General features: G+C 42.1%; 1 protein-coding gene across 1 annotated transcript; it reads right to left on the bottom strand.

Moving 5' to 3' along the window:
- Nucleotides 1-1,820: 1,820 nt before the first annotated feature.
- LOC139468036 (chitinase-3-like protein 1) lies at nt 1,821-27,069 on the bottom strand. The gene is made up of 12 exons (XM_071249722.1): nt 26,838-27,069; nt 19,518-19,590; nt 17,558-17,747; nt 16,565-16,817; nt 15,592-15,716; nt 14,422-14,545; nt 11,675-11,857; nt 11,159-11,278; nt 9,306-9,469; nt 8,468-8,592; nt 5,443-5,850; nt 1,821-2,056 (listed from the first exon to the last, which is right to left on the bottom strand). The coding sequence occupies exons 2-12, from the start codon at nt 19,588-19,590 to the stop codon at nt 1,869-1,871; spliced, it is 1,953 nt and encodes a 650-aa protein (XP_071105823.1). The 5' UTR covers nt 26,838-27,069; the 3' UTR covers nt 1,821-1,868.
- Nucleotides 27,070-27,165: the final 96 nt, after the last annotated feature.

The following is a 27,165-nucleotide window of genomic DNA, read 5'->3' on the forward strand; positions in this document are numbered from 1 at the left end:
TGGCGAAGGAGGACAATTTGTTATGCTCTGCAAATGAAAAGTAATAGGCAGGTATAAAGGAGCTGCAGTTTACTGCACAGAGTTGTGTCCCTTAGCTAGGATCAGCCAGTGGCAGGTTCGAATCCACAATTCGCTTGTCTTGATCATGATCCATGTGTGTAAGTTTCTTCAACGTGGTAAACGTCTTATACGTGCTGACGTTTGGCAATTCTATATACATTAAGCTGAAACACTGTGAATCCTTTGAAATACTAATCAAATTGGCGTAGACACTGCAACCCCCCCCCCCCACCACCACCTCCAAGCCACACACACACCCCTCCCCCCTCCCCCCCCAACACACACACACACACACACACACACACAAGGGACAATACACTGTCATAAAAGAGAATACACATTGCAGTTACATATGCCTCTAACTATTTAACCTCTCATGTATATGTTTAAGAAGACCCCGAGGTAGATTGGTTATTTTTTGGCGACTAAATTGGATCGGGTGGTTAGGGTTGTGATCGTACCTGACAGCGTGGGACGGTGCTCATGATATCAACCACTGGGTTGTCACAAAGAGCAACACAGTTTTGTAATGTTCAATATAACCCATAAGGTCAAGGATATCAGTGAAATGTGTTCCTGTAATTCACGCTGAGAATTATCATTTCTGCTTCGTGCTGGTTTGCTAGTTCATTTCAATTGTTCTTTTCAATTGATTAATTGAATATATATGTCAAATATTAAGTATGTGCCAAGCATGGGTATATATGTGTCAATCGTCGAACATAGGAAAGATGTAAATGCACCCCACGTTGTGATAGGGACCGTGTGTGTGTGTGTGTGCGTGCATGCGTGCGTGCGTGGCTGCTCGTTGATGCTTCCGTCAGTGGTTCAAGACATACACTATATTCTCTGAAAAAGTATAAAGCAGTAAAATTCACCTTTAATACATTTTTTAGGACATTCAGCGTAAAACTTGATGCAAAATTATTCTTTTCATCCCCCAAATCTGAAAAATTATCATCAGGTAGGTCCCTTAGCTGCTACATACATTCAGCTGGGGACAATACACGTGTTGAGAAACTGCATACAACAGATACACATGGCTCATAGAGTGACAACTACGACATCCATTGGACGTATCCCGTCAAGGATCGCAGTAGTGATTGTGGTTATAGCGGAGCTGATTGTATACCCCGAGTAGCGGCAGTAGGAATTGGGTCATTGTTCATAAAAAAAGTTCATCATGTCCTGTCAACTTGTGTCAATTGAATACTTCGTTGAGCCAGTTGACGGATCGTCTCCGAATCCCAATCTGATTGCAACACACATTCAAATAATTACTTCTTTTATCCTAAATTGCCGGGCTAAAGAAAATATACATCTGAAACTTCATACTTCACTCACTCATGACTGAGTACTGTCAAATTGCGACCCCAAAGATTCTTGAGACGTCACATGTACATCACCTGTTGTGAGATACTCATTGATATTATGCATGTAATATCGCCTATGGTGTCCGTATCAAATACATCACCATCGAATAACCATTTCTTGTTTTTATCATTTTTAACCACAATCAAACATGGATGTATGATTTAAACTGCCCTGCAGTTTATAATGGATCGATGCGATGAAATAATTCTAAACTCAGTAACACGACTCGATAAATATGCAAAGAAGTCACCTAGCCAAATGCTCGTATATTATTCAATCCTAATGTATGACAATCATCATACGGAAACACCTTCCACTAATAATCTCTAAACCATACACTCACTCACTCACTCACTCACTAGACATAGACAATACAAGACAACACGAAATGTGACGCTGGTTTATTAGTACACAGACGAGTGTTAATGATGACGTCAACATCCGGGCACTCTGTACGGGTAGTCGCAGGCCTTAATGTCCTCGTTGAACGCCATGTATGGAGGGCAGTCGAGCACGAAGCCAAGCTGCAGGTAGCATTGGTAGTACTTCGAGCAAATGTAGGGGTCACGGTATAGGCCGTTAGAACGGCCTTGACAGAAGTCCCCAATGTTTATCGCTGTAGCTGGAGAAGAGAGGTTAGTATGGGTTAGTAGTGTTAGTTTGAGTTTGATACAAATATGATACGCGACGATATTCAACGCCTCATTTTGTTAGTTTGAGTAACAATAATATAATAAATGCCGATCGATAATATGCTCACGGCGCATACACTGTTGGTTAAAAGAGAGATTACAAAAGATAAGCGTTCAGTTGTGCTTTGAAAGCAGAATGGCATGGTACTGTCCTAAAATAGTCTGGAAGGTGGTTCCACTTGATAAGTGAGTTAAGATTTAACGTCACATAGGCAATATGTCAGCCATTATCGTGACGAAGTTCCACGAGATGAAGAGAAATTGAGTTTAACGTCGCATTCAAGATTATTTCACACATATAGCGACGTGGATGCACGTGTGTGTGGATAATTGTACTGGTCCAGACTTATGCCGGTTTTACTGTGCTGCTTCTCTGAGATATCATGCCGTAGTTCGAACTTTAGGCTATCTGGCCAGACGTTCTATCCACTGCACTGTTGAGGCGCCTTCTTTATTAGGATTAAACAATCATAGAATACCTGTTGTAAGGGCGGACCAGTTTCAATTCTTGCTTTAAGGCTTTCCCGGCTATTATAGACAGATACAAGTGTAACAATAAAATTAGGGTTGGCAGGCGATCAGTTTTTCCCATTAACCTCCGATCTCAAAATAGCGCTATAGAAAGTGTTTGTATATTATACATCTGTTTTTACTGTTACAAACTGTTGGCTAACACAGTGACAAAACTGCCTTCCGATATTCCCTTATACAATGAATGGAAGAACGCCTCAAACAACATTAGAAAGATAATTCCGTGTAGATGATGACACGTAGTTAGTATGTGAGTATATTAATACATGGACAGCAACAACGAAATGTTAAACATGAAATGTTTTATTCTTGTTTTGACCCTTACCTTCTCATACTTGAAAGTGTGTCAACATCGTCGCTACATAGTACACGGCAGGTGGATTAACACTGTGACTCGATAGTGCACTTAAACTAGAGAGTACACAGTGGATAGAGTGTGAGTGAGTTGGGTTTAACGCCGCTTTTAATGTGTTCCAGTTATATCACGGCGTGTCAGCTTAATGTGGGGGGAAAGCCCGGAGTGATGCAGGTCTAAGACGTTTACCACTTCGGTGAACAATGGGTAGATGGAACACCGTGGATATATAGTACAATGTAGCTGGGCAGTACACAGTGGGTAGATAGAGCACCGTGGATATATAGTACAATGTAATAGGGCAGTACACAGTGGGTAGAGAGAACACCGTGGATATATAGTACAATGTAATAGGGCAGTACACAGTGGGTAGAGAGAACACCGTGGATATATAGTACAATGTAGCTGGGCAGTACACAGTGGGTAGATAGAGCACCGTGGATATATAGTACAATGTAATAGGGCAGTACACAGTGGGTAGAGAGAACACCGTGGATATATAGTACAATGTAGCTGGGCAGTACACAGTGGGTAGAGAGAACACCGTGGATATATAGTACAATGTAGCTGGGCAGTACACAGTGGGTAGAGAGAACACCGTGGATATATAGTACAATGTAGCTGGGCAGTACACAGTGGGTAGATAGAGCACCGTGGATATATAGTACAATGTAGCTGGGCAGTACACAGTGGGTAGAGAGAACACCGTGGATATATAGTACAATGTAATAGGGCAGTACACAGTGGGTAGATAGAGCACTGTGGATATATAGTACAATGTAGTAAGGCAGTACACAGTGGGTAGATAGAGCACTGTTGATATATAGTACAATGTAGTAGGGCAGTACACAGTGGGTAGATAGAGCACTGTGGATATATAGTACAATGTAGCTGGGCAGTACACAGTGGGTAGATAGAGCACTGTGGATATATAGTACAATGTAGTAGGGCAGTACACAGTGGGTAGAGAGAACACCGTGGATATGTAGTACAATGTAGTAGGGCAGTACACAGTGGGTAGATAGAGCACTGTGGATATATAGTACAATGTAATAGGGCAGTACACAGTGGGTAGAGAGAACACCGTGGATATATAGTACAATGTAGTAGGGCAGTACACAGTGGGTAGATAGAGCACTGTGGATATATAGTACAATGTAGCTGGGCAGTACACAGTGGGTAGATAGAGCACTGTGGATATATAGTACAATGTAGTAGGGCAGTACACAGTGGGTAGAGAGAACACCGTGGATATATAGTACAATGTAGTAGGGCAGTACACAGTGGGTAGATAGAGCACTGTGGATATATAGTACAATGTAGCTGGGCAGTACACAGTGGGTAGATAGAGCACTGTGGATATATAGTACAATGTAGTAGGGCAGTACACAGTGGGTAGAGAGAACACCGTGGATATATAGTACAATGTAGCTGGGCAGTACACAGTGGGTAGAGAGAACACTGTGGATATATAGTACAATGTAGCTGGGCAGTACACAGTGGGTAGAGAGAACACCGTGGATATATAGTACAATGTAGTAGGGCAGTACACAGTGGGTAGATAGAGCACTGTGGATATATAGTACAATGTAGCTGGGCAGTACACAGTGGGTAGAGAGAACACCGTGGATATATAGTACAATGTAGCTGGGCAGTACACAGTGGGTAGAGAGAACACTGTGGATATATAGTACAATGTAGCTGGGCAGTACACAGTGGGTAGAGAGAACACCGTGGATATATAGTACAATGTAGTAGGGCAGTGCACAGTGGGTAGATAGAGCACTGTGGATATATAGTACAATGTAATAGGGCAGTACACAGTGGGTAGAGAGAACACTGTGGATATATAGTACAATGTAGCTGGGCAGTACACAGTGGGTAGAGAGAACACCGTGGATATATAGTACAATGTAGTAAGGCAGTACACAGTGGGTAGAGAGGACACCGTGGATATATAGTACAATGTAGTAGGGCAGTACACAGTGGGTAGAGAGAACACCGTGGATATATAGTACAATGTAGCTGGGCAGTACACAGTGGGTAGCTAGAGCACTGTGGCTAGATGGAATACAGTGGATAGATGGTACACATTGGTTAGTTGAACCCGTTTCTAGGTACATGGAGTACACATTGGCTGGACAGAACACTGGTTAGATAGTGTCACATACTTCGAGACAAAGGAAAGATGGGTGTATTTCGACTGAGAACCAAGAGAATGTCTTTCTATATTAAGACAGTGGGATTCTCCATACTTAAATGCAGGGGGAGCGCCGTTATTTAACCATATCGTATAAAAGGAGGCTTTTGGACCAAAATATATCGCCGTAAATGATATATCGATCCCTGTAGAGACAATTGAGTATTGCGAATGTATGAATTAAACTTAATATAATACAGTCGATAACATTGGATGGAAGTTGTACTCACGGTTCCAAGTGGATTTTCTGGGTGTGTAAGGCCTCTGTGTGTAGGGCCTTTGTGTGGTACGGATTGGTGTGTATGGCTTTGGCGTTATTGGTTGAACAGTTAACCTCGGAGTGCTGGTAGTCGTGGTGCTAGTTGTTCTTGTAGGTGGGGGAGCCGTAGTGACCTGAGGCCTCTTGCTGACGAAGTGTGTGGGCCCGGGTGTGTTGTTGCCACTGTTACATGGGACGTTGGCTGCACGGTCGCAATATTTGGTCTGAGGGTTGAAGTGCAACCCCACGGCACAGTTGACCCGGAAGGCCATGCCATTGGCACAGATGAAGTACTCCTCGCAGCTGTACGGACTAGGGTAGAAGTCGCTAATTCGTCCATAGCAATTGAAGTCCTTGACGGGCTTAATGCGGGGCGTAGCTGAAACAAAAGGATAGTGTATACCATCTTACATCTTCGCGAGGTAAGAGAGTTAACTGACTTTAAAAGTCCAGTTTCAACCCTTGCCGAACTAGGCTAGAATTACTGGGCTCGATCGTAGCGCCACCAGTGGCTATTACCAATTATGTCCCTTCTAACCCTCTCCTATGAACCAATCAGATTCCACCTCTCGTATCACTTCCGTTTGCTTCACACAAAATGGTGGCGCCCAGTCAGGACGGTCTGATCGATAATCAAGATCTATATTGTGATAAAACGGTCTTACATCGCGAAATGCATCAAATCACGTGAGCATCTTGATTCAAAACATGAACAGATTTGAAAAATATCTGCTGACAACGAGTTGGTGGTGCACATGCTTTGCAAATCCTGCAATCGACCGAAATCTGCACGACAGTTTACGAACCGGATTTCGATTTCGGTGCGCGATTTTGTTTGGACTATGCATAGATTCGTTAGTCCAGCCAAAATGTAACTCCAAAATACCAGCCTAGTTCGGCAAGGCTGGAAACTGGAATTTTATAGTCAGTTAACTCTCTTGCCCCGGAGAGATGACCATCTAAAAGTCACAAAGAGGTCTTGGGTCTATCTTGGGATCGACATTTTGATATTCACGGTGAAGGTTTTTTTTATAAACAAATAATTTGTTCCTGATGAAGGTTGAAACACTTATTTCTCTTCTAGTTTTACAAAAAAAGGAATCGTTCGCCGGACATGTTGGATTGCCTGAGAAAAAAATATGTAAATGAAATACATTTCTTCGGCTATTCCATGAATGTTTGGAAGCAGTGAAGAAAAAAATACTAAGCAAATTGACTAGCAACATTCTCGGGGTCAACCTCCAGAATGTTAAATGGTGTGTCCCTTATGATGGAGTGAGTGGATGAGGCTTCGACACCTCAGTATCTGCATCACAAGCTGAGAATATCTAAAAATGGGGGATCGCAAACATGGTATGGGAACAGAGAATCCCCCCCCTGGTGTCTTTCGATATAAAAGATATCAACGCTCGTCGACACGAGCGTGAGATTCTTTTAATCATCCACAATAATTTTTCCAACGTTTTCTGTTGGTGAAGAGTAATGATCAGTGTTTTGACTGTAAAATGTACAGCTAACCAGCATCAGAAGATTAGTGTAGCTAATTGATTGAGACGTCATGGTAACCGATGACGTCACAATGGTCTGCAAAGCATTGTGATATACTTTTATAGTAGCGATATCTCCCATTTTCAATTGTCGTAACATGCGAGCTGATCTTTATGTATAATACACATTTTATCAATCGCTTGCACTAACTAAAAACGTGCTGACGGGTGTTATAGGAAATACAGAGCTCTGAACAATGAAATATATCCATTTAAAGTTTTTCTCGCCAAAAGGTTTAACATAAACACCGTTATAGGATACATTGATGTGACAGAACAATATACATACTCTTTTCTAATCTTTAAAGGGTTATACAAATATCTGAAAATATTTCCTTGGTAATTTCACACCGGAAAGTAAATGTACGTTAACACTATAAAATGGAGCATTTGAACAATAGAATAACGCCACAGAGTTGTTTTTTATTAACATGAGTTCACATACCTTCACAAAAGTCACAAATTTCGAGAGGTAACGCTTTTGTGAACTATTCTGAAAGATTATGTACAAATTCTAATCTAAACAATATCGAAGATCTGTATCATTTCACCCATCTTCCCGAAGATGCATTTTACCTTTATTTGTCCAACCTCCAACGTTATTTGAAAGCAATAGATACCAAATAAAAAAATAATTCGACTGTCAGTCCAACAATTCATTCGCCTTTTGGCTACCTCAAATTATCAAGCTTTAACATCTGTTCTGTTATATCTCAAATATGCCTTCAAGATCAGAAATGAAACATGTGATTCCACTTGCAAACTGTATACTGTATGAACTTCATGTATTTGGGCCTAAATAAATAAATATTCAAATTTGAATTTGAAGTGAAAATCAAACATATCATAAAATCAACTGAGAAGTACAGTTTATTTTGCCTCTCACGTTATTCATGAATACAATTCATGCAACCACATATTAAAAGTACACATTAAATTTATACCAGCATTTACTGAGTACATTCTAATAGCATCTAGAGTTTAGATCCCGTGATTCCACTGCGAGATTGTGTTTACGATACTATTATTAGAGATAGTCATCAAAATAATTGCATGATGATTTTGCATGACGCTGTCATGTTTGTTTTACAGGTAAAACATGATTTCTTTTTATCTTAATGGGGTTTGTAAAATGATATTTAGATAGCATCAAACTTCATAATGAAATTGAAAGAAACAGAATTCGAGTAATACGTATAGGTAAGAAGACCTACAATAACACGTAACCTAAATACGTCAGGATGGAATTTTCTTTGTGCACACGTCAACAGTACAACATATTCATTAAACATATCTCGCAAGACAAATAGTTAAATGAATTGTGAAGTTCCCAACCCGCCTGTAAACGGCTCTTAACGGTTATCGTAAGACAGAGACCATACAATAGTAACATATCGGTATGTAGTCTCTGTTTTACAGCATAATAATCTTCCTATGATTGCTACATACTGTAAACAGGGCCGTTGGTGATGGGTGGTGGGTTCGTCACGACGACCTGCGGGGGAGTGTTGGGTTTCCAAGTGGTGATTGCTGGACGCTGAGTGGTGGCGGATCCATGGTTAATATCCTGGTGCCTGGGGGTTAGGAAGTGTAACGGCATTAAACATAGCTAACAGAGATCATGATATTCTGTCAAAGTTTACTAATTTTATTACTGAAAAAATTGGTCTGCAACAGGAATTGATGAGGGGCTTTGACCTTTAAATCTGACGGTTGGTGGAGATGAAACAGAACCCTTAAAAAAATACAAGATGAACGGAGTTTTGAATTTCTGTGTTGTTCCTGTTTTAAGTTTTTAAAAAAACAAGAGAGTGTTTCATTTAAGAATTTCTGTAAATGCAAATATTTCGATTTGCTTTTTATTATCCAATCTTACTAAAATCATATCTTAGTTCTCGCTACCTTGAAACAAAGATCTAAGGACATCCCATTACGGGTCACGTCAGAATGACCTTTCTAGTGAAATGAGTAACAAGAAGTAGACATCAGCAAATCAGAAAGCAGCTTTCTCGAGCACAAGTTTCAAACTAACGAAATATTTTGACAAAGTTCTCTATTTAAAATTTGAAAACAGAATCAGCGAACATTCTGGAAGGTATAATACAGTACTTCCCACTGGCTACGGAAAGTCTCCTCAAATTTCAAATGTTTCACCCCATTGAAGCGAGAGATGGATGGTGAATTTGACTACGCCTTAAAAAACTGCTATATTATTATAATGTTTTATGGTTGTTTGGGATATATACATTGACTTATATTGACCCCCAAAACAAATAAAAGATCTTACGGTCCTGGTCCTACACAGTTAGTTCTGTCTGGGGTGGCGAGTTCGTCCACGATGACGTGGAGTAGGGGATAGGGGCCTTGGCCACAGTCGGACCCTGAGAAGTCATCCAAGTCCAGGGCCCACACCATGACGCCTCCAAAGCCGGACGACTTGATGTAGCACACCTGTAGCAAGAGGAGAACAGTGGGTTTGTTTCAGAGACAAAAGGGATGCCCTATGCAGTTCCCTATTAAGCCTTGTACCATGTTTTTGACAATAGACTTGCTTTTGCATGTGTTTGTGACGGGTGCCACCAGTGGTGTAGGATCCACTTACTATTTCGCGAACACCTGGTGTCATCACTGTTTGGTTGTGATTCAAAATCACATGCCTATGATGAAGTCGGAATCGTAAGTTTTCAGTTATATCATTCCATTTTCAGCCATTAGACTTTCGAACATGCATGCTGAATGTTTGTGTTCTGAGTACAGGTATCTTGTGAGTAAGTGAGTTTGGTTTAGCGCCGCTTTGAACAGTATTTCAGCTACATCACAGCGTGTCAACCTGATGTGTGAGGAAGGCCGGAAGTGATGCAGGTCTCGGACGTTTACCACTTTGATGAAACCCACGAGCACGTGTATGGTGCTGACAAACCCAGAAACATAATCAGTGCTAATCAGGGATTCGAACCCACGACTGTATGGGCGCCAATCTGCTGTGCGAATTACCGCGCTTCAGACGACCGGGCCACCTGTGCTCCATAAAAGGATAACAGTATCGGCGAGTGCGTGAATGTGGCGTTGCCGCGCCGTTATAACGCTAGGAGTCATTCAGGTACAAAACGCTCATGTGAGCTATCATTGTCTGAGTGCTCAAAGTGATAGAAATGGGGAACGGATCTGCATCCAACAATTGTTTTCTTATTCCCCAGTGTCATCGCACATCATATCCAGATACCTTTTTTGTCTCCCCGAGAATGAAACTGGAACACGAAAAACTGTTTCCAGGACACTTTGTCGTCGTAACACACCCACAACACCCCACAACCAACATTTGTGTATCTTCTCCCGGGGCCCTGCTTGTCGTCGAAGCCCACACAACCCTTCATCCAGCTTCTGCTTAACTTGGAGGCCCTGCTTGTGGTCGCAGTCCACTCCACCCTTCATCCAGCATCTGCTTAACTTGTAGGCCCTGCTTGTCGTCGTAGTCCACTCCACCCTTCATCCAGCTTCTGCTTAACTTCTCCCGGAGGCCCTGCTTGTCGTCGTAGCCCATTCCACCCTACACCCAGCATCTGCTTAACTTCTCCCGGAGGCCCTGCTTGTCGTCGTAGCCCACACAACCCTTCATCCAGCATCTGCTTAACTTCTCCCGGAGGCCCTGCTTTGGTCGCAGTCCACTCCACCCTTCATCCTGCATCTACTTAACTTGGAGGTCCTGCTTGTCGTCGTAGCCCACTCCACCCTTCATCCAGCTTCTGCTTAACATCTCCCGGAGGCCCTGCTTGTCGTCGCAGTCCACTCCACCCCACATCCAGCATCTGCTTAACTTGGAGGCCCTGCTTGTCGTCGTAACCCACTCCACCCTACATCCAGCATATGCTTACCTTCTGCCGGAGACTCACTTTGTCGTCATATCCCACCCACTTGACCCTGCATCCAACATGCGCTTACCTTTTCCCGGAGACTCACTTTGTCGTCATATCCCACCCACTTCACCTCGCGTCCGACATGCACTTACCTTCTGCCGGAGACTCACTTTGTCGTCATATCCCACCCACTTCACCCTGCGTCCGACATGCGCTTACCTTCTGCCGGAGACTCCGTTTGTCGACATATCCCACCCACTCTACCCTGCATCCAATATGCGCTTACCTTCTGCCGGAGACTCAGTTTGTCGTCATATCCCACCCACTGGTCGCCTTTGGTAATAAAGCGGACACGCTGTTCGGGAATATCAACAACTGTGCCACCGTTCTGCTCCATTTCACAAATCTGGAACCAGAACAAATCCTGTTCATGTTGACCAAGGTTCAAGTTTTTTAAGTGAAATAAAAAAAATGATGGTTTAAAAGAAGTTGTGAAAAATCAGTGACATTACGCACTCATTACTTCAAAAGCATAAAACGTACATATGAGTTTCAAAAGGAAAATTGATATTGTGAAATAATTTATATCCAAAGTGGATATGTGTATGAACCACCATAACATTTCCTTACAAAATCGTCACGGCATTTATTTAATTCTTAAATTAAATGAATAAAAGCAGTTTGTTTCTCAAACATAAAAATGATCCAAGAGCTACTGTTTCGAACCAAAAGCTCACGTGTCACGGATATCGAAATATGTGAATAGTGAAGTCGCTATCCAATTTATGTTCGCTTCACTCACCTCCTGGTAAGACAGGAAGCCCTTCTCGCGTGTGTACGGTCCTGCTGTGCCGGGGCCACTGGCAGGTGCACCTAGGGTGTTGTCAGCAGTTGACAGGGTGAACGTACGACCATATAGAGCCAAGCCTATGTTTAGTTTCTCTTTGGGAGCGCCCATCTTCACCCAGTATTCAGCTGCCCAATGCTAAAACAAAATTGATTTGAAAATATTCTATTCACAAAATCAAAAAGCGAAAAGTTTACTGTATCCTCGCCTTACTTTATACATGTGGGTACAGGGTTATGTATTTTCCTGTTAAAAATATATTATACAAACCTGCTGATGGTCGGCATTCAAGGGACTGGTCCATGTCAGAATGCGGCATGGTTTCTCAGTGGGCGAGCACTACACAACCGGCATAGGTCAAGGTACATGTACAAGCACTCACGCACACACGCACATGTGCATGCACGTCTCTATATAAGTGCAATAATCTTGCACGCGACGTTAAACTCCATTCCATGTCACAAAAACTTTTAGATTTCTTAATGATTCCATGCACATTATGAACTGTTTCCAAATGACACATTCCTGAAAATGTTCAGTCTGTAGCTCACCTATCACGGATATAGAGTGAGTGAGTTAGTTGGGCTTAACGCCGCTTTGAACCCGAAGTAATGCAGGTCTCAGACGTTTACCACTTTGGTGAAACCCACGAGTACGGGTATGGTGCTGACATTCCAAGAAACATACTCGGGGTGAACCGGTATTCAAACCCAATGACAATGGGTGTGTAATATCTGTCCAGTTGGAATAGACACGTATTTTTCTGTACATTGTATTCTACCATCGAACAACTCCTGAACTTGTAATTAGTGTTGGCGTTAACTTTAATCTGTTTTGGGTGTGTTTCTTTGTCAATCAGTCAAATTTTATACAATGGCTTACGCTGATAGGGTCCTCGTTATTGTAACGTACTTTAACACCATTTATTATCTTACTCAACCTGCACCCTCTAAAGGATCCCTTGTATTATTTACGTCATTACTAAGGCAGCCTGGTGTGCCTTCTGCAAATGACAGAGAGCAAGGTGTGCTGTTTTGAACAAACGCCGGAAAGTTGGGCAGGAATTCCGCCTTGATACTCAGCCCACCTCATGTATGTCTGACATGGAAACACCTCCCACCTCATGTATGTCTGACATGGAAACACCGCCCATCTGATGTATGTCTTACATGGAAACTCCGCCCACCTCATATATGTCTGACCTGGAAACACCGCCCACCTCATATATGTCAGACCTGGAGACACCGCCCACCTCATATATGTCTGACATGTAACCTCCGCCCACTCATGTATGTCTGACATGTAACCTCCGCCCACTCATGTATGTCTGACATGTAACCTCCGCCCACTCATGTATGTCTGACATGGAAACACCGCCCACCTCATATATGTCTGACATGGAAACACCGCCCACCTCATATATGTCTGACATGGAAACACCGCCCATCTGATGTATGTCTGACATGGAAACACCGTCCACATCATGTATGTCTGACATGGAAACACCGCCAACCTCATATATGTCTGACATGGAAACACCACCCACATCATGTGTGTCTGACATGTAACCTCCGCCCACTCATGTATGTCTGACATGGAAACACCGCCCACCTCATATATGTCTGACATGGAAACACCGCCCATCTGATGTATGTCTGACATGGAAACACCGCCCACCTCATGTATGTCTGACATGGAAACACCGCCAACCTCATATATGTCTGACATGGAAACACCACCCACATCATGTGTGTCTGAAATGGAAACACCGTCCACCTCATATATGTCTGACATGGAAACTCCGCAACCTCATGTATGTCTGACATGGAAACACCGCCGACCTCATGTATGTCTGACATGGAAACACCGCCCACCTCATATATGTCTGACATGGAAACACCACCCACATCATGTGTGTCTGACATGGAAACACCGCCCACCTCATATATGTCTGACATGGAAACTCCGCAACCTCATGTATGTCTGACATGGAAACACCGCCGACCTCGTGTATGTCTGACATGGAAACACCGCCCACCTCATATATGTCTGACATGGAAACTCCGCAACCTCATGTATGTCTGAAATGTAAATTCAGTGACATCATCTATTTCTAGTCTGGAAGCACCGCCCACCTCATTTATGTGTGGCCTGAAAATTCTGCCCACCTCAAATTTGTCTGACTTGGGAACTCCGCCCATCTCATCAATGTCTGACCTGGACTTGCTGTAATTGCTGTTCATTGCAAACAAATAACGTGCATGAAATTTTCCTGATAAGTGATGCCAAGTTTGTCCTTCACATGCACATGCGTTTTTAATATTGAACACTAAACTAGCAAATTTGAAAAACTGGTTCTCGTAAAAACTTTTTTATTGCTGCAGACATAGCTAAAAAAAAATGTGTAAAAGAGAAGTGGGAAAGTATTCTACTTTTCTATTCTTCTGTCATTCAGTGTAACATGTGAATAAATAACTGTGACAGGGTTACCGTGCATCCATCTACGAAATGTATAACTGAGATACGGTACGGGTGAGTGAGTGAGTTCGACTTTACGCCGCGTTCAACAATATTCCCACGACAAGGGGACATCAGAAATCGCCTTCACGCTTTGTACATATTCGGGTTATCGAACCCTTCTCTTCGGCGCGACAAGGCAATGCTTTAACCACTAAGCTACCCCACCGTGCACACCCACTTACCAGATTAAGGTACTTGTCATCGTTGGTCTCGTCAGTACGTGGATACAGAGGGCTGTTGTGACCGGTGTGGTCCTCCCAACTGCCGTGCAGGTCATAGGTCATCACACTGATGAAGTCCAAGATCCTAGGCAGCATCAAAACACAACATGATGCAGAACCAGAATAAAGTTTGTTTGTTTGTTTGACGCCACACACAGCTATAAGACGGCGGTCTGTAAATAATCGAGTCTGGACGGGACAATCCAGTGACTGATATTATGAGCATCGGTCTACGGAATTGGGAAACGATGATATGCATAAACCAAGTCAACGGTGGCCCATAATGGACATGGAGTCTGTTTTTCAATATTTTGATATTTCACTAGTCTTACTTTTATCATAACCTTTTGCAAATTAACACAATTAGTCATACAAACATGGAAAATGTACTTCCAAGTAGCTATTGAATCGCTGAAATGTGAAGCGAAAATACAGAAAACTAAAATGAAAATACAGAAAACTATTTCCACCGGGGTGAAAAGTATATCCACCGCGATGGAAATAGTTTTCTGTATTTCATTTCAGTTTTTGACATTTCCTCTTTTGTTTTTGACATTTTCGTTTTTGTTTTTGACATTTTCATTTTAGTTTTTGACATTTTCGCTTCATATTTTAGCGATTCAATATCTTCTTATACATGATTTATCACATATTTGTATGACAAATCATGTTTATTTGCCAAAGGTAACGATAACAGTAAGTGAAATATCAAAATATTGAAAAACAGACACTATGTCCCTTACAGGCAACCGTACAAGTCAAAGAGCCTGACAAACCGATCCGTCAGTCGCTTCTTACAACAAGCACATTTGCCTTTTACGGCAAGCATGGGTTGCTGAAGACCTATTCTACCCCGGTTCTTCACGGGTCAACAGAATATAGAGGAGCCAGGATCCGGCCATTACATCTACTTATAAATACTTGCCACGTCTACTTAATATTGTGTTAGTGACAAGTCTGTAGGGACCATCATTTGACGTTCTTAGTTGGGTGAGTGAAGAATCTGTTGTTGTTATGTTTTAAAGTATATATTCCAAAACAAATTTACCTGTAAATTAATCCCTTCACCGGATGTGATGGTCACTCCCTCACTTATAACGTCTTCCTGACCATGTGACTTACATCACTTACCGTGAAATTTCCGGAATTTCGTATGCAGTGTCAATGTTGGGTTTTCCCGCCGCCACGGCCGCCGTCAACATCAGTCGGGGTCTACCAGATTGCTGCGCTTCCACTACAAAGGCATCGTAGACTGCCTGAAAAAAAAAATCGATATTCATCATTTCCACTGCAAAGTAAAATGACTTCGTTAAAAGCAGTATTTCCAAAACAGATCAGCGAATATATCCTGTTTAACGCCGCTCTCTTCAAAAGTCCAGTTTTATCATAGCGGGCAGTAAATAATCGAATCTAGACCAGAAAAAACCTTGGTTGATATTATTAGCAAGGTTCCTCGTCATCTGGTTACTTATGGAATCCTAGAACATTTTCGTGTTGAACAAAAACAAGCAAAAGCGTCAAAAGTAACCAAAAGCACGACAATGCGTGAACGCGAAATTTTGGTTAATCTTGACACCTTGTGTTTGCTTTTGTACGGGCGACAACGCGAGAGTATCCCTTCTAGAACTCCATAGGTTATGGTGACACGCAATCAACCAAATATATGAGCCATTGGTCACTAACGGCAAGCAACAGAGTATCCAGGACCTATCTATTCGTCACCTCCAAGAAGACTCGTCCGTATATCGATCAAGTTATATCCGAAAATACGACAAACCAATCCCAATGCGCGCATGACTGTGGGTACTTTGGTAAAAGAATCCCCCTTAATATTTTTTGTCAATATGCATAGTTTGTGTCAAACAGTATAGCAAAGTGACATAATTCATAACTGTTTCATCATATTGAATAACAAGTGGTTGTAAATGGCAACCGTAATATATTTGGAAAATATCCATGTAAACTTGTGGACTAGTGGACTAGTGGACTATTTGCTTGACCGTTTGCGCTAAGACGGAACCAAGTTGATAAAATGGCAGCTTTTGGTACGAGTCGTTATTCGGCTTGTCCCGGAATGATCTATTCTAACCGGCTCACGTGTTACCTTAAGCATCTCGGTATAGTGATGTCTATCCTCTGGTGGACTGCCTCTGTTTGCAGGATACTCCCAGTCAACATCCACGCCATCGAAGTTGTTGTCTCGGACGAATTTGACAACAGAGTCGGCGAACTCCTTCCTCCCCGAGGGAGTGTGGGACATCTGATGGAACGGCCCCGACCCAAGATTCCAGCCCCCAACAGCAAGCAGGGTCTTCATACTGGGATTGTCTTTCTTCAACGCCATGAAACGTTCGAACCTGCATAGAAAATGCTTGTCTTTTGTATATACAGGTAATTACTGCATTACTGTGAGTGAGTGCGTGAGTGAGTGAGTAAAGGAGTGAATTAAGGACGGAGATTGGGGAGGGAGTTGGGTTTAATGCGGCTTTGATCAGTATTTCAGTTATATCTCAATGTGTCAGATTCATGTGGGAGGAAAGCCCGAAGTAAGGTCACCACTTTTGTGTAACACACGAGCTCGGGTGTGGCGCCGACATACATAGAAACATTATCATTATCATGACCAGGGACTCAACCCTACATAGCGAATTGCGGCGCCTTAGACTATTGGGCCACCTTCATTGTAGAGAAATGTAATATATATGATACTGCAAATTGATGGGAGGGTAATACAAACATTTTAAAAGTGCTTTGGATATATATGATAGAATAAAACAACGCAGAAAACGGTTCACAGAAGTATGTATCTCTTGATCAACATCATTTGAATCTTTGAATCTGTCAAAATAAAGGTAAACCTGTTCTGTCTACTGTTCGAAACTAATAGCGGTGGTAGTTGGTGAGTGTAACGGCACCTTGAACAGTATTGTAACATGTGTTGTAACTACCACCATGTATGATGCTGGCAAACTAACCCGCGATAAGAATTGGTTGCTTTGACCATAATAAATTTATCATTCTGTCGATAACGATTGAGGGTTTACAGCGGAATGTCCGAGATGGTTTCAGTCAATATTTGAAACACAATTACACTCACATTCCTTTGCTCCAAGGTGTGGATAGGTCATTCCATTCAAAGGCTTTGACCCTGTTGCCTAGCAAAGTGGCAAAGGCATACACGTAGTGCGTGCAGAGGTTAGGGTCAACATTCTCCGGCGTATATTTCCCCTTCCCAGGACGATACTGTGACCAGTTGGTGTAGTAACACACTCTCCTGAGCCCTGAACCTGTAACATGATGGGTGACATGTGTGACAGTTGATGTAGTAACACACTCTCCCGTGCCCTGAAACTGTAACATGATGGATGGCATGTATGACAGTTGGTGTAGTAACATACTCTCCTGTGACCTGAACCTGTAACATGATGGTTGACATGTGTGACAGTTGGTGTAGTAACACACTCTCCTGTGACCTGAGCCTGTAACATGATGGATGACATGTATGACAGTTGGTGTAGTAACACACTCTCCCGTGACCTGAACCTGTAACATGATGGGTGACATGTATGACAGTTGGTGTAATAACACACTCTCCTGTGACCTGAACCTGTAACATGATGGATGGCATGTGTGACAGTTGATGTAGTAACACACTATCCTGTGACCTGAGCCTGTAACATGATGGATGACATGTATGACAGTTGGTGTAGTAACACACTCTCCCGTGACCTGAACCTGTAACATGATGGATGAAATGTATGGCAGTTGGTGTAGTAACACACTCTCCTGTGACCTGAACCTGTAACGTGATGGATGACATGTATGGCAGTTGGTGTAGTAACACACTCTCCTGTGACCTGAACCTGTAACGTGATGGGTGACATGTATGACAGTTGGTGTAATAACACACTCTCCTGTGACCTGAACCTGTAACATGATAGATGACATGTATGACAGTTGGTGTAATAACACACTCTCCTGTGCCCTGAACCTGTAACATGATAGATGACATGTATGACAGTTGGTGTAATAACACACTCTCCTGTGACCTGAACATGTAACATGATGGATGACATGTATGGCAGTTGGTGTAGTAACACACTCTCCTGTGACCTGAACCTGTAACGTGATGGATGACATGTATGACAGTTGGTGTAGTAACATACTCTCCCGTGCCCTGAACCTGTTACATGATGGATGACATGTATGGCAGTTGGTGTAGTAACACACTCTCCTGTGACCTGAACCTGTAACATAATGGATGGCATGTGTGACAGTTGATGTAGAAACACACTCTCCTGAGCCCTGAACCTGTAACATGATGGATGGCATGTGTGACAGTTGGATTAGGAACACACTCTCCTGTGACCTGAACCTGTAACATGATGGATGGCATGTGTGACAGTTGATGTAGTAACACACTCTCCTGAGCCCTGAGCCTGTAACATGATGGATGGCATGTGTGACAGTTGGATTAGGAACACACTCTCCTGTGACCTGAACCTGTAACGTGATGGATGACATGTATGGCAGTTGGTGTAGCAACACACCCTACTGTGCCCTGAACCTGTAACATGATGGATGACATGTATGAGAGTTGTTATAGTAACGCACTCTCCTGTGACATTCACCTCTAACATGAAGAACCTGTAACATGAAGTTGGCCACAAATATGATCGTTGACGTATGTATAAATAAATCCGAGGTAGAAGCAGGCAGGCTGGGCGACGGCCAGATCTTCATGATAGTTGAATTGGCGCTTTGCGTTAAACACCTTGGACCCCTTTTGACCCCAGTAATATATTGTTTGACTGACGATTCGGCGGCTGCTTTTTATCTGTTTTATGCTATTTCCGCGTATGTTCTAAAATGTTAAAATATTGAAAGTTGCTATGCTGACTTTACATGCCCTTTAAGCAAAATATAATCTTCTGATTTTTCTGATTGTTTTTTTCAGGTAAAACCTATATAATAATATGGCCACCTTAAGAAGATAATGGTCAATGGTACTATGAAATTGATGTACAGAAGTGTTTGTCATGACACAGTTATCTCACCTTGGACAGCGTGCAGTGCCAGGAAGATGACTCCCGCCACGGGGAGCAGCAACAGGGATACCCGGGGGATCATCTGGAAGACAAATGAAGATGAAAATATGGAATGATGAAGTGGCGTGGACTATATACCGGACTCCAGATAAATAAATATATAACCTAAGATAACGTAGGCCAACGAGGTCCTGCGCCTAGTGATTGTGTGACGTAAATTAAGACAATAAAACCCTTTCCATTGTACGATTCCGACTATATCATGAGCATGTGTTTATGAATAACTATCAAATAGTGATGATACCAGGTGTTCGCTAAAAGGTTAGCATATCCCGCCCCACCGGTGCCAACCGTCACAAACACATTCAAAGGCAAGTCAGTTGTTCATCTGGAAAAACTCACGGAACATATGGTATAAGTCAAATTAGGGACTTGAGTCATTTTTGTCACTGTTGCGTCAAAATTGGTGTCTACCATCAACGTTTAGGAAAGCTTTCCTGAAGACCTTGAATATTGTAACCCTGAACAAACAACGTTTGCACAGGGGTCGTATGAAAAACTCTTTTAAATCTTGATAAAAAGAGCATGCTTGCTTGTGAAAGGCTGGAGCTGCTCGAATATTGCTCGACAGAAAGGGAAGGTTGACTATTGAGAACTTAAAGCCACCCCTCTTGCCATACAGTATCGTGAATATGTATCAGAATCGTTTCTACAAATCTAAATATAAAACAGATGAGGCGGTTTTACTGGTCTTTTATATTTCTAGCTCAGGTGGGAATTGGCTATTTTACCATTACTGAACGATATTAGAGCATTAATACACCTGAAGCTTAAGTTTAACTTATTTGCCAAATTCCCTTGTTGTGATTTTGAATCTGAGCAGAAATTTTGACTCGCATGCATAAAGAAACTGTCCAGGTCAGCAGGGAGAGGAGCACAATTGGTTCCTATGGGAATACCCACTTCTTACCTAAATGTTCTGTCCACAAATTGTACATATATGTTATCATTGAGGAAGTCCAACATTTGACATAACGTTTTCTGAGTATGCTTGAGGTGACATTTGCCCCCTTTTTTCACACATTGTCCTGAACATTTGAAGATTAAGAAGTAACTATACTCAACAACAAAAGTTCCTGTTACACCAATATTTTAGTGTGTTTTTCAAATAAGTAAAGTTTGGTTTTCATTATTGTAGTACATGTATGGAATCAAGTCACAAAAACGCAACTGCTACAGAAAAACCATGCATTCCATGCAAAAGTTGACTTTTATGCAAGCCCCATGCATTTCACTACCCAAGAATTGGTATAAAAACACGTGCGTTAAGGGGATTCCATATGCATTGTTTAGCATCGTGCTGACAACAACCACTCAGAAAAACAACAAAATTACGCAATTATTCAACATTACGATATGCAACGCCTGTCCGAAAATGAGCGTCCGCGAGCCATTGGTATGCTTGAAGCAGGATCGAGTCAATGTGATGTTGCAAGACATTTTAACGCCCAAAGAAACACCATTTGGTGTTTATGGCAACGTTGGCAACAGACGAATGCAGTCAGAGACCATCCTCGGAGTGGCAGGCCACGCGTAACCAATAATCGACAAGACAACTGGATTTGAACAACACACTTACGAAATCGATTCCAGCCAGCAACAGTGACTGCAAGAAGCATCCCTGGCCTACGACGAATATCTTCACAAACCGTACGTCGCCGCATCAGATGTGCAGGGATTGTCGCCAGAAGACCCGCCAGACGTCCCATTTTGACAGAAAAGCACCGTCAAGCACGTCTACAGTGGTGCAGACAGCGTCTACGCTGGACGGTCATGCAGTGGGGACAAGTTCTATTCACTGACGAGTCTCTTTTTCACCTCAGCCACAGCGACGGACGGATTCAAGTGTACCGACGTCGAGGTGAACGTTACGTCACTCAGTGTGTCATGGAAGAAGATCGCTTCGGGGGCGGCAGCGTTATGGTATGGGGTGGGATTACAACAAGACAGAGGACCCGTTTGATAGTGGTAGAGGGAAATGGACAGCACTACTGCGACGAGATCATCGGCCCTGTTGTTCTACCGTTTTTGCATCGTCATGGCCCAGGCATTACCTTTCAACATGACAACGCCCGGCTTCATATTGCTCGACTTGTTCAGGATTCTCTTCAACAAAACAAGGTGAATGTCATCCCCTGGCCGGCTCGCTCCCCTGATCTCTCACCAATCGAGCACATATGGGATGAGATGGATCGGCGCCTTCGACGTCAACCACGTGTTCCACAGACACTCCAGCACATATGGACAGATATCCCACAGGACTGTGTGCGACGCCTGGTCCATTCCATGAGGCGAAGATGTGTTGCTTGTATCGCAATCAGAGGTGGACACACACGCTATTGATTTGTAAATTGACATTTTGGCATGTTCATGGTTTATATGAAATCACGCATTTTCTGAAGTCAGTATGGCAAACTAAACCATTTGAACACTTACAGGAATCTTTTATCTGTTGCAAAACGAAGTTGTTTCAGATTTGGTAAAAGACATAACTTTGCATTAAATCTTATTCAATGTCACAGGAACTTTTGTTGTTCAGTATATATCGATGGTCACCACATTTTGTGACAAATGCCCCATGGATCAAGGAATTATTTTTTTCTTAATTTTGTCGTGAGGAATAGCAGTGTACAAAGTAGAAAAATCGAATCTTTTGACATAAACTAATTAGATTTCAAAACATTCAAGCATATCCCATGGCTTTTTGAGCATCCACAGGGTATGAATTCATTTTGTCTCAAACACGTTCTGTAAGAGTAAAGAACGCCCTCCCTTGACCTTAGAAGGATTATGGCCTTAGGCCTCTAGATTTATGAAAAAATATATTCATTTGTAGATGATGCACACTTAAACTGAAATACATAAATGTGATATTATAATTCCATACATTTCCTCAAGTTCAACGCATGAAAGATATTTTGTTAGTTTGTTGTTTAACGTCGCATCCAGCAATATTCAAGCTATATGACGGCGGCCTGAAAAAGGTGTAATAAAAGTAGAGTTTATTAATATTAGGAGACTGACCATTCTATTCCTACGCGATCATTCTTTTTCGACATTGTCTTCAGGAACCCATACTTTTAAGAGGCGACTGACGGAATCGGGTGGTCAGACTCGTTGACTTAGAACGTGATAGCGACTGTGCCTCGAAGGTAAGCTGGCCGTTTTAACAAACACGTACTCTCAACCATCATCCCCGTGAAGATCCCGGTTAGAATTGGTTTTGTCGTAGAATTGTAAGAGGCAACCAACGGGATCGGGTGGTCAGGCTCGCTGATTTGATTTGACACATGTCCCTGGTGTATTTACTTATTTTCCATCCAGACGTTCCACTGCCCACATGACTAAGCAAGTATAAAACGATCTTGTAGATTTACCCTGTTTGATCCAGACATACCACCGCCCAAATGTCCAAATCAGCTGTCTAAAATGTCATGTCCAATTATATTTCAATATCCATGGTTATTGTAAGAAGTAAGATGTGTTTGCTGTTTTACACGGCAGTCAGCATGTTCAAGATATATGTTGGCGGCGTATGACGTAGGAAATACTGCGATCGGATTTGTTGAAAGATTTCTTGATTCGTAAACCTTTGAGGAATTGGTTGTATTTCATTCTTGGTTTTGTCATGAAAGGTATTAACCTACTTATATTAGGATTTGGCTTAATTCAACTGTCACGTATCCTTGCTCATTGCCTTGACAGGGATGATATATATATAGGTGCGCTCTATGTGTGCATAAAGCCTACAGCTTAATAAGGCTATAATGTATGTTGCCAGATTTCAGTGTAGCTCGAGACGCAACGCGAAAATCCTTGTGCGGAATTAAGATAATGTCTTTAGGCAGTTAAGGTAACAATATTTCTAGACTGATCTAGATGATAACTTGCTGTTAAATTACGTTTTAGACCGCCAATTGACTCTTCCTTAACCTTTAAAACATATCTCAAGTGAACCCGAACGTTGGAGAGATTCACGAGGAAAGATAATCGCCAAGTTGCTGGTATTTTTTCTATATATTTTACTGATATATATTTTTTGAGAAAATATAACACAAAGTGTATTTCCTGCTCCAGTGCACATATCCAGCACACCCATTCATGCATTCAGAAGCATTTTACAACACAGCAATCTTCTGACCATTGCGCTGAAACAATCTCCATTTTGGAACAATTCTCTTACAAATCTCCAATCAATTTACGAGGTTCAAGGCTACGGTCGAATTTCTGCAGCGCTGCTACTAAATCAAGAATTGCCCGCTCATATCTTGTATAGAAAAGGCAGTTTCTTGACAGTAACCCCCTGCTTACCATAATAAAATCATTATTTCAACCCTGTAAAAGCACCATCAGAGAAAACATTGATTGTATCTCTGAAGGTCCACACATACCATCATGTCAGCTGCATTGTCAAGTCTGGTTTATATATAGCATGCATAAAACAGATCGTCGTCTTTCGTTTCATCTGCGGGTCACCGCTCCCCTTAAGTGTCAGTAGAAGAAATCTACATTGCAAATACGAAGCCAGAAAAACCCGTTAACTCGGAACTCCTTTAATTCAATCTAAGCCAAAATTCAGTTAGTTGCGAGCTCCATGTATTGCCGATGGTCTTAAATACTTTCGGTATTAATATATATTTGAATGCTAGCACTCAATACTATTGAAATATATTTAACCTTTACCCGTACATGCAGATTATAACATTAGGAACTTTTTATCTATTTCGAATCTTCGTGTTTAATCGAGTTTCTGTTTATCACAGTAAAATTATAAATAACCAAACTGACATACCATTTTCATTTTGTCTCATGTAATGTACCCAGAGCCCGGCCCTTTGGCATGACGAGCGAACGCTTTACCGACAGGCTAGTAGCAGTAGATACAGTGAATGTTTTTCCTAACACCAGTCGCTAATCGTTACATCAGAATTAAAATATGACCAGCGCGACAGTTAATGCGCGGAAAGCCAATTAAACGTCTAACGTTAACACATTTTAACATAAAGTGAAACGTTATGTAGAATATTTGGCACGACAGGGAAACACGACAGTGTAACTGTCATCTCATGATGGGTGTCAGTTACACAGAAACTTCAAATATGTTATTAAGCAAATCTTCGAACGTCACCTTGTGTAACCACAGAGGCACCTGTCCTAGATCCTTTGGGTCAATAACCGATATTCGCACACGTGTGCCTGTACGATGTGTGTCGGTGTCCTTACCTGTTGCCACGCTGCCATAACCCAAAACTAAGCCGGTCACAGTAAAACACACGAGCAGAACGCATCACCCGGTGCAACCCCTCGCTCGTGTCACCGCACATACGGAATATGTATCCTTACGTCTCGGTATTCGTATTATGCATACAGCTTAATCGTATTATAAAGCCGTACTGTGGATATAACATTATATACATACTGCACCAGGGACAAGTCCCACCTCTATCCTACCAGTGCATCCCATTTGCATTATTGACATTATTTGATAACTTAAGACAAAATGAAATAATGATAATATGAAACATTTTCAAATGCTTTATTCCATATATTTTAATTATAGTTTGACCTAACCTGTGATATACGTGTCACATGAGTGTTGAAGTGAAGGATTGGCGTAACCTTTGACCCTCGGACCTAAGCACGGATCCAGCTTAGTAAAACACCCTCCGGCACAGTTATATTTTATTACATTCAAATGACCCGCTTTTTAAGAAAATGACACACGCATACCATCAGACAATGAGACAAACGGTCGAAACTGATGGCGTTCTTGTTATCCAAAATAGTCAGTGCCTATGTGTTAATAAACAAGGATTTCTTTTACACATATACAAATTAGTGTGTATCCTCACCTCGTGTGTACTTTGATACTAGAAGAAGCCATCGAGTAACACTCCTAGGCTGGAAGACCTAGTGTAACACGTGACCGAAATATGTCAAAATGAAAATTCCGTTCTTCGCACACTAATGTTACCACTACAGAAAATAGTGTGTGGGAACAATAGTGCGGAAACGTAAGCAGCGTAGGCTTAAGCAGCGATTGATTTAAACGCTCGATGATTATTTTTAAAGGAAAAGAAGCAGTGCTAGTTGCATAATGTCTTTAAGCACTGTCAGAGAGGAACAGGCTTATAGCCACACTGACAAGCCGCTAGTCAAGTTCCGACTGAAAGGGAGCATTCTATATTTAACCTTCATGTGAATCCCTGTCAGACTGCCATGTATAGTGTTACGTTACCAACTATTTACCCCGGGATACTAAGATACCCGTATCAAACACATCACCATCGGATAACAATTTCTTGTTTGCTTCATTTTTAGCCACCATCAAACATCGATGTGTACTTTCTTTTGCCCAGCAGTTTACATATACGCCCAGACAGTGCTCAGGCGTACTGTTCCAGTCTCTTAATGTCCTCAGATATTTCCTTTAAACATACTGGAAATAATATCAGGCACATGCCAAATATTAGTCCCAGTCAACAACCTATTGAAGACCCGTATTAGAATAGGTTTCCAGCAACTCATCATTGTCAACAGGGATGCATGTTATCGTATCCCAAGTGCATAGATCGATGTTCATGATATCAGTCACTGGGTTATCTGGTCCAACTGGAGTGTTGCTGAGTGTGGCGTTAAACAACAAACAAACACATTCAGCTTACAAACAACACAACGCAGTATGTAAAGAGAGACTTCGTACTTTCAAAGCAGCAATACAGTTAGTAGCAATATCTCAGCAATATCGGGAGGGGCGGAGGGTTGGGGACAGAAATGGGCTTCACACATTGATAGAACCTGGGCCTTCAGTGTGACGAGTGCACATTAAGTACAAATCTACTCTTCGCTCCGAAATCCTTTTTTTCCTTTTTGCTCACACATACATATAGCACCAGTTGATAAGGATTCAGATATATATGTACATATACCTAGCTAAATGCCCATGAACACATGTCAGTCTCACGCCCACAGATAGCCCAACACAACCCCTATGATTGACTGGTAAACAATGTGTTCTGTTCACACTTATTCACATTGTGATAAGGATCCACCATGGTAGCGTATTCTTCTATCGAAATCGGTGTTAATTGAAACGGGTGAATGTTGAAAACAATAACATATTTTCCTCCCACAAAACGCACGCGTGTCATCATGGCCGCATATATTGGAAAACATAGCAACCGCAATGCAACAGGTAAAAATGCCTTATTTCGATGGAACAAGTGATAGTTTATACCAATATATGAAACATTACACTGTTCTACTTACAACTGGTGTCCTTGCACTCCTTATCAGGCGAAGATTGTTCCCGAATTCTCCTACTCAGGCTCGATGACCAATACCCAGCCTGAAGGCTCGTCTTGGGAGAGCGATGGACTTGGTGAAGACCTACCTACATGAAGACCATCAACAATAGAGGTTTTCAGTGTGCAGTCTGTCAACGATCGAAAGGCTGTTTAGACTTGTTTGCGTAATGCTATGGTTTCCAACGTCTTATCTCTGAAGACTGCGGTCATAGATTATCTCCCAAAGATAGGAACTGGTGCTGCGGGCTCGGCAGTTATTGTAATGTGATAGAATACGAATAATCGGAATG

This window comes from Haliotis cracherodii, unplaced genomic scaffold, assembly GCF_022045235.1.
Source record: "Haliotis cracherodii isolate W230 unplaced genomic scaffold, xgHalCrac1.p SCAF_2, whole genome shotgun sequence".
In the NCBI taxonomy this organism is placed as follows: Eukaryota; Metazoa; Mollusca; class Gastropoda; order Lepetellida; family Haliotidae; genus Haliotis; species Haliotis cracherodii.